The 10,568-nt window shown below is 58.9% G+C and overlaps 1 protein-coding gene across 1 annotated transcript; it reads left to right on the forward strand.

Moving 5' to 3' along the window:
- Positions 1 to 4,642: 4,642 nt before the first annotated feature.
- LOC141473048 (ciliary microtubule associated protein 1A-like) lies at positions 4,643 to 7,160 on the forward strand. The gene is made up of 6 exons (XM_074160359.1): positions 4,643 to 4,748; positions 5,270 to 5,470; positions 5,674 to 5,772; positions 6,033 to 6,154; positions 6,373 to 6,513; positions 7,074 to 7,160. The coding sequence occupies exons 1-6, from the start codon at positions 4,643 to 4,645 to the stop codon at positions 7,158 to 7,160; spliced, it is 756 nt and encodes a 251-aa protein (XP_074016460.1).
- Positions 7,161 to 10,568: the final 3,408 nt, after the last annotated feature.

Genomic DNA, 10,568 nt, shown 5'->3' on the forward strand with positions numbered 1-10,568 from the left:
AGAAGAGCAGAGCATGGTCACAGCCCGTGGAAAGGGAGATGGTTAATCAGGGACTGCCAGCCTTCGTTTTGATTCCTTCAGTGGCCAGAGAAAAAAGACAGACAGGCATTTTTCCCATTAATCAGAGTTTGCACAGAAGGCAAGCGAAGGCAGACTGTGTTTGAAGTGCCTGCAGGATCAATCCTGCTCTGAAGCGATGCACATCAAAGGCGAGCTTGCCCTGAAGGTCACCCAGCCCGGGAGAGCTGGGCGTGAAGGCAGCCCAAATATCTATTAGTATTTGGCCAGAGTCACGCACTGGTAGAGCATGGTCCATGTCTGCGGATGCACACACCCCCCTGCCGCTGCGTTGTAAATCAAATGAGCCGGATGAATCACCAAGGGGTGGAAATTCATCACCACCACGGGAAACGATCTCAAGCGCCGAGTTTGTGACTGAGCCAAAAAATGCGATTAAACTTTCCTATAATGTTTTAGTTTTTAATCTTTCACCCGCTTCCCCATGCCACCTGTCCGATGTGGGTTGGGGGCAAGGAGCGAGGGGCAGGTTGTAGTGGATTTACAGCCGCACCAGGTGCTTCCCGTACGGCCCCCGCGTGCTTAATTACACAGCATTAATTGCTCCCTGCAATTCCCTGGAGGGCAAGGCTGGCTGTGACAGGGAGGATCCATTTGTGCTGCTGGTAGTGGGTCTGGATTAAGGATAAAAGGTGCAATTCTGTGCTCCGAATCAGGCCAGGAAAGAAGCCTTCTGCTCTGCTGCACCCTTGCTCCTAATGGACCAGTTGCACTGGTCCCACTCCCAGCTCTCTGCTCTGTTTTTAAACAAAGTGAAGCAGCTTTCCAGGGGCGGTTGCCTTGTGGTTTGCCAATGACAAGATGCCAGGAGCCCAAATGCCATCCAGAAATGTTTGGAGAGAGAAAATCTTGCGCCGTGCGCATGGCAAATAGGCTGAGCCTCACCATGCTCCCATTTCCCCGGTTAGTGAGATGGGCATCTGTGTGAGCCGATGCAGGCAGGACGCAGGAACAACCACAAAACCACGGATTAAAGGCAAAGAACAAATTTAATCTCAATACCTCATGGATCAAGGAATCTCTGAAGCAGCACCCAGGCAGAGGCATGCAAGCAGGGGACGCAGGCACCACGGAGCGAGAGAGAGTCCTTATTAGCAAGAGAGTCCTTGTTAGCAAGGGAGAGAGAGAAAGAGAGAGCTCACACTTGCTGTTCTGGCCTGTATTTCCAGGATTCCGGCAGGCAAAGCTTTCCGCTGTGCTTTGACCTCTTCAACACCAGGGGAGGAATCTCAGGCATGTTCGATAAGCTGCCCCTGAGTCCATCCCGGGCCGATGTTATCTAAGTGCAGAAGTTCTACTTGTCGAGCACAAAAAAGTAAACAACAATTAGTGTGATATATATGTTTTCCACCACCCTACGTGGGGAGGGCCTTGGTCACTCCCTGGGGACCAGCTGGGAGGGCAGGGGGCAAAGCCTGCGGCAGCAAAGCCCGGCGGCAGCCAGAGGGGCTGCAGACCTGCAGCCAGCAGCAGCTCCAGCCCTGGCCTGGCCCTGCCTGGTGGCCTGGGCATCTTGCTGCCTTTGGAAGAGCAGAAGGGAAGAAAGAGCAGGCTGACCTGGGACCAACAAGTTCCTGGCAAACATGTCGGGCAGGGAGGCTCGGAGCCCAGGGAAAGGGAGCTCTGGCCGGTGTCCGCTGGAGGTGGTGGCCATGCTGTGGCCGGTGTCCCCCAGAGGCGGCAGCCCTGCCGTCCCCCTCATGCTGGGGCTGTTATCTGTTGTCCCGAGGATGGTGTACTTGGGTCCCGGGCTGGTGAACTGGGTCAGGACAGGACCGCATGTGTTCTCTGTTCTGTTTACTCGAGTGTTAATTGTTAGTTAAGAAAAATAAATTCTCTACATGAGGCATTGGTGTAAAGGAGCCCTGCGCTCCCCGTCTCTCCCGCTCTCCCCTCACACGCAGCCCATTCACACAACAGACAGCGTTGGACTTTGTACCCTATTTTTTCCCATCTCTGATTTTCACCATTTTTAGCCCAGCAGGAAGACCAAGAGCTTCCCCAACGACCTGTGGCAATTTCCCTCTCGCTGTTAAAGAAGAAGCCTCAGAAGAGGCTCCCGACCACCCATCCTTGCTTCAGGAGCACCCCGTGAGCTCAGATGCTGCTGACAAGCCGCCACAAGGGCGTTTGCGGGCCCAGTTCTCCAATGTCTTGCTAACTGAGATGGCTTCATGCTATCATTAGCCCATAGCACAAGGCACATGAGCTAATCACTTGTCCCCGGACAGACCAGGCTGCGGGCACCGGTGCCAGTCCATGTATGACATGTTAGCAAAGCAAAACCTCTGTCTTTTTGAGATAAACCACGGAGTTGTAATGGTTTCTTCTTGCACCCCAAAGGACTGAACACCCAGGCTGTTAACCCCGGCTCCATTTGCCTTTCTCCCCCTTTGCACCTGCAGCTCCTCACAAACCTTTTCCCCTTCTCCCATTTGGTCTCTCTGATCCCCGAACCCCCCGCACCCGCCACCATTCCCCTTCCCTCCCCGCTCCCCACGGCAGCCCAGGCCTCATGGCAGCCACTCGGCCCCAGGGTCAGTTTCTGCTCGGGCCCCTCAGAACCAGCTGCTCCTGGGGGCTCCCCACACTCCTCCGTGGCAGGGGCTCAAACCCAGGGGGGCCCAGCCATGGAGCTCCCCACCACCGCCCATCGCCCCGCTTTCCACAGGGGAGGCGGAGCCATCTTGGTCATGGCCGTGAGAGGGTTGTGCAGCACAGCCATCCTGCTGTTAGTGCTCAGCTGTGGCTGGAGTGCCTGGCATGGATCAACACTTGCCCTTTGGTCCAGACACCCGCCCCCCTCTCTTAGAGACGCCAGGGCTAACCATGTTCCCCAAGGTGGAGGTGGATGTCTTCAAAAGAATGACTCCTACCTACACCATTGGAATCAAAGTGGGAGCAGGAGCAGGAGCTCCCCACACACGCCCACCACCCCCCTTCCCTAATGGGAGCCAGCACCATCTTGGGCCCAGGCCTTATCTCAGGGTAGCTGGCGCCATCTTGGGCCCTGTCCTTCTCTCAGGGCAGCTGGTGCCATCTTGTGCCCAACCATTCTCTCAGGGGAGCCAGCCCCATCTTGTGCTGAGCTGTTTTCTCAGGGGTGATGGCACCATCTTGGGTGCAGTCCTTCCGTCGGGTAAACCAGCAGAATCTTCGCTGCGGCCGTGAGACAGTTGTGTGGCGCTGCCTTGTTGCTGGGAGGGCTCGGCTGTGGCTGGTGCGCCCAGGAAGAATCAATACTTGCCCTTTGGTCAAGACACCTGCCCCCCTCCATTAGAGATTCCAGAGCCGGCCACGTTCTGCAAGATGGAGGTCTTCATAACAAGGTCTTCCACCTACACCATGGCCAGCAAAGCGAGAGCAAGAGGTGACTGCATGGTGAAGCCGTGGCCAGCAGACTAAGCGTGGGGGTGGAAGGCAGCCGCCCACCCCTTCCTCTGTTCCACCACCTCCAGCCCTGATGCCTCTCCCCCTCCCCACAGGGCTCCCCAGACCTCCCAGCCGCTCTCCACACGGATGGGCCACAGGACCCGAGAGTGGCCCTTGGTCATGGCCTGGGGACAAGGTGGGAGGACAGGGGGCTTCCAGCAAAGCCCATTGGGAGGCAGAGGGGCTGCAGACCTGAGACCTGCTGAAACAGCAAATTGAAGAACCAGTGAGCTGCGGTGGTGCTGTCTGCCCAGTTTTCCCTTGGGAATCACTGGGCATCCAGCTTTCAGGTTTTTGCTCTAGTCGCTGCTGAAATAGCCCTTCCCCTCCAGGTGACTTCGTGTGTGCCTCCTGGGGACGCTCGGGGCACCACGAGTGTGGTCCAAAGAGAGCTGGCCATTCAGCTCATGCTCAGCCATTCATTTTGGATCCATTGCTATCAGAACTACTGCATTTATTTGGAGAAGTGGTCAACCCTTGGAAAAAGTTGCTTTGGTTGAGGATGCGGTTTCCTCAGGTCCTTCAGGGTTAAGTTGCCGGCCCCTGTGTACGTCTGTGTCTGTGGGTTGGAGGTGAGTCAGTATATAGAATAACGCTGTTCAGACTTTGTCAAAGCAAAGAGCATCTTGTCCTAATGGCAAGAAGGAGGAAAAGAACAAGACAGCAAATCGAAGTTCCAGGTGTTCCAAGGTCCGTTCCCATTCTTGTGTGGCCCCAACTGCACCGGGACACACGGTGCCCAGAGAATGCAAACCTCCCCTCGTCACTTTTCCCCTCGTTGAACCATTCTGCCGTGCAGAGCTCATGAACGTGCACGTGCCCGGCCCCACCAGCTGTGTGACGTCACCAGCAGCTGTGTGATGTCACAGTGCGTCTCCGTGGCGAGCCAAGGCTCTACCCAGGGCCACCGGGCAGCCGGCGCCAGAACCTCTGCTACCCTGTCCCTGCTGCGCTCGCCTCTCTGCGACTGCAATTTGGAGCACCCACTGTTCCGTCGCACCCAGCCCCATGGCCACGGCTGAACAAGGTGAAGCCTCGCTGCTCCTCCTGGGGGGCTCCACAAGATGCCACCACCCGGAAGACCCTCAGCAGCTCTCCTGCTCTTGCCCTAGGCTTTGGAGCCACCAGCAACATGGATGGAGCCTGGGTGGGCACCTGGAGACCCCACCGCCCGCGCGGTCCCGTCCTGGCCCAGTTCACTAGCCCGGGACCCAAGTACGCCATCCTCGGCACGACAGGTAACTGCCGCGAGGGAGACAGCAAGGCCACCGCCTCCAGGGGACACCGGCCACAGTGTGGCCACCACCTCCAGGGGACACTGGCCACCGCCAGTGACACTTCCCCTGGGCTCCGAGCCTCCCTGCCCGACACCTCTGCCAGGAACTTGTTGCTCCCACCTCAGCCTGCTCTTTCCTCCCTTCTGCTCCTCCCTCTCCCTCTTCTCCTCCTCCTCTCCTCCAGCAAAGCAAAATCACAGAACCAAACTTTACATTTGCTCCAATTTAGTTCAGCCGCTGTTTTGGGGGTTAATCCTCCTCAACAGCGGTGTTTGGCTGATACCGAGGTTAGTGGCGCCGCGCCTGCACCGCTGTTGCTGGAAGTAATCGCCCCATGGGACTGGCCCCTGCTCTCATGCCTGGAGGAAAAAGTCCCAGGGGCAGGGAATTTCTGGGGTCGGCAACTCCCGCTGCTCCAGCCGGGAGCTGGCTTTCCACAGGCCCCTGCGGGCAGGGCTCCTCTCACCGCCTTCTCTCCCCAGGTCACCTGGCTCACAACCCTACCAAAACCAAAGCCCCAGCCTACAGCATCTCAGGGGCCAAACTGCCCCCGATCAGCAGCTGCTCTCCGGGTCCCCGCTACTTTGTGCCCCCCGCCATTACCAGGAACGGGAAGCACGTGTCTCCCGCCCAGAACATCTGCGGGCTTCCCAAGACCAAGACAGAGATCACCCCTGGGCCAAGTGAGTACGGTTTCTCCATCTGCCCGGCAGTGTGAGCACCCCGTCCTTCTGGCCCTATGACAGTGCTGGGGAACCCTCAGTTTGCACCCAGGGGGTCCCAGAGAGGCGGCCAACAGGGCTGAGGGCCTCCTCCTGAGCCGGCCTCTTGGGCTGGAGGGGAAGCCCCGGCTTCACCGCTTTTCTCCGCTTCTCCCTTGCCCCAGGCGACTACGCCACTGAGAAGGCCAACAGGCACGTCTTCAAGCGTCCACCGGAGCAGCCCATGGCGTTTCGGCATAAGGAGGCCCAAAGCCAGACACCGGGTGAGGAACGGGGAGACGTGCCTGTACTTGCAGCCGTGTCTCCCCCTGCAAACGTCTGCCGGGCAGCTTTGCCCCAGCCCCTGAGGACAGCCGGCACCGTGGGACACCGCCATCTCCCCACAAGCTGTTTCGTCCCCTCAGCATCCCCTTCTCCCACCCCACCCAGGACCAAGCTGAGGCTGGGAGCTGCCGGTGCCGGCAAGGAACACCCTTCCTGCCTCGCTCTCCGTGGCGTTCACACCTCTGCCCTTCCCCTCCAGGTCCTGGCACCTACACCCTGCCCAGGCTCATTGGGCCCAACACCACCTACACCACGGCCAGCCCCTGCTACACCATGGTGGGCAAGAGGAAGCGTGGTGGTTTTGCTGAGGACCTCGCCAGGGTGAGCTGCTCTCCTCTGCTCTCTCCCGGCCCCCGCTGAAGCAGCAGAGCCCCACAGCCACGGCTCCCCCGGCTCTCTGCTGGTGACCCAAGGAGCTGCCCTTGTTGCTGTTGCTCCCCGCCTCTCCCACCGCTTCTCTGCCCAGCCAGCCCGCCTGGGCACCCGGCACGGGTCAACACTTGCTCTTTGCTCCAGCAACGTGCACCCCTCTCTTACAGACGCCAGGGCCGGCTGCTTTCCCAAAAGTGGAAGTGGATGTTTTCAAAGCAAGGTCTCCCAGCTACACCGCGGCAAGCAAAGCGGGAGCAGGAGGAGACCGTACCGTGAAGCCGGGGCCGGCAGACTACCGCGTGGGGAGGGTAAGGCAGCCGCCAGCCCCCTCCTCAGCTCTGCCACCACCAGCCCTGACGCCTCTCCCCCTCCCCATGGGGCTCCCCAGTCCTCCCGGCCCCTCTCCACAGGCATGGGCCGCAGGACAGGGGGCTGCTCCCCGTCCTTGCCCACAGCCGGGCAGAGGGAGCCCAAAGGACACACCTGTGCCCTTCCCCGGCTCCACCATTCAGTGCTTACCGGCGCTCACGCACCACCAGCTCTTCAGGAGGACATCCCACCACAGAGGGGATGAGCAGACCCGAAAGCGGCCCTTGCTCATGCCCTGGGGACCAGCTGGGAGGGCAGGGGGCTTCCAGCAAAGCCTGGCAGGAGCCAGAGGGGCTGCAGACCTGCAGCCAGCGCCAGCCCTGGCCTGGCCCTGCCCGGTGGCCTGGGCATCTCGCTGCCTTTGGTGGCAAACACAAGAGCTTGCCTTTGCGTGGCTGCCTAAAAACCATGGAGTGGTGTGTTTTACGCAGGGCAGGTCTTCTGGAGAAGCAGGCACCACGATCACCTCCTGAGGGCTTTTTCTCTCTTCCCCTTCCAGGTGACGCTGACCAAGCCCGAGGCCCCCGCTTCCACCTTTGGGATCCGGCATTCCCTCTATACGGCTCCTCTCATCCTGCCTCCCTGAGCAGCCCAGACCCCACTCCCCGCCTCCCACTGCTCCCTCGGTAAAACCCCAAGGATTTGGTTCCGCTTCCCCGAGACCTGTCGTTCCCACGCCCTCAGTAGGTGCCTGTTAGATATTTAGTGTTTCGGCTCTGTTCTCTGCTCTGTTTACTCGAGTGTTAGCTGTTAGTTAAGAAAAATAAAATTTGTTCTCTACACAAGGACTCGGTGTAAAGGAGCCCTGCGCTCCCCGTCTCTCCCGCTCTCCCCTCACACGCAGCCCTTTCACACAACGGGCAGCGTTGGACTTTGTACCCTATTTTTTCCCATCTCTGAGCTCAGCAGGAAGACCAAGTGCTTCCCCAACGACCTGTGGCAATTTCCCTCTCGCTGTTAAAGAAGAAGCCTCAGAAGAGGCTCCCGACCACCCAGCCTTGCTTCAGGAGCACCCCGTGAGCTCAGACTCTGCCGACAAACCATCGCCAGGGTTTTGCTGGCCCAGTTTTTCAATGTCTTCCTCACTGAGATGGCTTCGTGCTGTCATTAGGTCATAGCACAAGGCACATGAGCTCATCGCTCGTCATTAGCAACCAAGTGGGTCTTTGGCGAACTTCTCATCAGGTGGGATCAGAGCGTTATTGTTTGTACCTCCCCGCGGAGGTAACAAGGAGCTTGTAGCAGGAGCGTGAGCTCCGCCATTCCCTCCTGGCCCTCTCCATCCCTGCTGTCAGCATGACCTGCTGTCCCTGCATCCTCCGCAGGCACCTTTGGAGCCTTTGATGCCCTTTGTGAGGGCTGGTGTCATTGAAATTGCATAATAAACTCACTAAACTGGACAGACCAACCCCAGAAGCACGTCACCGGGCACACGTGGACTGTGATCCGTCACAGCAGGCTGAGACCCCCGGCTGTCACCCCTGTGTCCCTGCCGTGACACAGGAATGTCCCACGGACGGACCGGCCTGCCAGCGCCGGTGCCAGTCCATGTATGACATGTTAGCAAAGCAAAACCTCTGTCTTTTTGAGATAAACCACGGAGTTGTAATGGTTTCTTCTTGCACCCCAAAGGACTGAACACCCAGGCTGTTAACCGCGGCTCCATTTGCCTTTCTCCCCCTTTGCACCTGCAGCTCCTCACAAACCTTTTCCCCTTCTCCCGTTTGGTCTCTCTGATCCCCGAACCCCCCTCGCCCGCCACCATTCCCCTTCCCTCCCCGCTCCCCACGGCAGCCCAGGCCTCATGGCAGCCACTCGGCCCCAGGGTCAGTTTCTGCTCGGGCCCCTCAGAACCAGCTGCTCCTGGGGGCTCCCCACACTCCTCCGTGGCAGGGGCTGAAACCCAGGGGGGCCCAGCCATGGAGCTCCCCACCACCGCCCATCGCCCCGCTTTCCACAGGGGAGGCGGCGCCAGCTTAGCCCCGGCCCTTTCCTCTGGGCAGGCGGCGCCATCTTGGTCGTGGCCATGAGGCGGTTGTGCAGCGCTGCCATGCTGCTCTGAGGGCTCGGCTTTGGCCGGGGCGGCCGCGGAGCCAGGCGATGAACCTGCGGAGATGCCAGCGTGTGCGAAAAGGGACTCTGCAGATCGCCTTTCTTGTGCAGACTGGCTCCTTGCAACCGTTTCTAAGTAAAGTACGCAAGTTCTGCTGGGCCCGGCTGCCCGCTGCGTCTGTCCCCTTCAGCTTCTGGGATAGTTCGTCCCCTGCGACCAGCAGGTCGTGGGTAACGATAATGACCCATGTTTGCTACCACACGTCCTTCATGTTGTCCTGTGCCGTCACATGGAGGAGGCTGCTCCGGCCCTGGCGACAAACTGCTCGGCCATGGCCATCCTCTGCCCTCAGCCACAAGGCTCTCTCAAGGAGCACAACGTCCCTGGCAGGCGGCTCCCGCCTCCCTGCCGCTCTGCTGCCCTATGGCTTGGAAAGCACAACACGCTGCTTCTTGTCGCTCCTGTCACCAAGCGTGATCCTGTGGTGGAGTGATGAGGGTGGCACTGACCATCTGAGTAGGTCTATGGCAACCAAACGGCTCGTTGTCTCCTGTGGAGTTAGTGGTTGAGGATTAGCTCGCCTGCGCTGGCTCTGCTGTTAAGGCTATGTAGTGGCCATTAAAAATGGTTCTGCTTCTGCTCTTTGGCCCCTGTGTGGAGTCCCGGGGTGGCCGCCGTGGCACAGGCAGCACGGGCAAGAGCGTGTGGCTCGGGTGTGAGGTGGGGAGATGGCAACGGGGACACCTTTGCTGGCTCCCCTTCCCGTAGAGCGGGCTGTGCTCAAGATTGCACACCAGCTTGTTCCAGAAAAAGGGAATTGTCCTTCCCTCTGTCCTCGCTGGATTTGTGAGTTCGTGTGGACTCAGTCTATCTGGTAGGAGAGTGCGAAGCTGAAGAGGAGTGGTGGGGCAGCATTGAGCAAGATGAAGAGGAGCCACTTCCTCGGGTGTTGAGGATGGACACTGTCCCTTCTGGTCCTTCCCTCCTGGTCCCATCTGTAAAGGAGCAGCTGAGGGCTCCAGAGTGAGCTGCGGTGGTGCTGTCTGCCCAGTTTTCCCTTGGGAATCACTGGGCATCCAGCTTTCAGTTTTTTGCTCTAGTCGCTGCTGAAATAGCCCTTCCCCTCCAGGTGACTCGGTGTGTGCCTCCTGGGGAGGCTCGGGGCACCACGAGTGTGGTCCAAAGAGAGCTGGCCATTCAGCTCATGCTCAGCCATTCATTTTGGATCCATTTTTGGATCCATTGCTATCAGAACTACTGCATTTATTTGGAGAAATGGTCAACCCTTGGAAAAAGTTGCTTTGGTTGAGGATGCGGTTTCCTCAGGTCCTTCAGGGTTAAGTTGCCGGCCCCTGTGTACGTCTGTGTCTGTGGGTTGGAGGTGAGTCAGTATATAGAATAACGCTGTTCAGACTTTGTCAAAGCAAACAGCATCTTGTCCTAATGGCAAGAAGGAGGAAAAAAATGAGACAGCAAATCGAAGTTCCAGGTGTTCCAAGGTCCGTTCCCATTCTTGTGTGGCCCCAACTGCACCGGGACACACGGTGCCCAGAGAACGCAAACCTCCCCTCGTCACTTTTCCCCTCGTTGAACCATTCTGCCGTGCAGAGCTCATGAACGTGCACGTGCCCGGCCCCACCAGCTGTGTGACGTCACCAGCAGCTGTGTGATGTCACAGTGCGTCTCCGTGGCGAGCCAAGGCTCTACCCAGGGCCACCGGGCAGCCGGCACCAGAACCTCTGCTACCCTGTCCCTGCTGCGCTCGCCTCTCTGCGACTGCAATTTGGAGCACCGACTGGTCCATCGCACCCAGCCCCATGGCCACGGCTGAACAAGGTGAAGCCTCGCTGCTCCTCCTGGGGGGCTCCACAAGATGCCACCACCCGGACACCCCTCAGCAGCTCTCCCGCTCTTGCCCTAGGCTTTGGAGCCACCAGCAAC

This window comes from Numenius arquata, chromosome 17 (assembly GCF_964106895.1).
Source record: "Numenius arquata chromosome 17, bNumArq3.hap1.1, whole genome shotgun sequence".
Classification (NCBI taxonomy): domain Eukaryota; kingdom Metazoa; phylum Chordata; class Aves; order Charadriiformes; family Scolopacidae; genus Numenius; species Numenius arquata.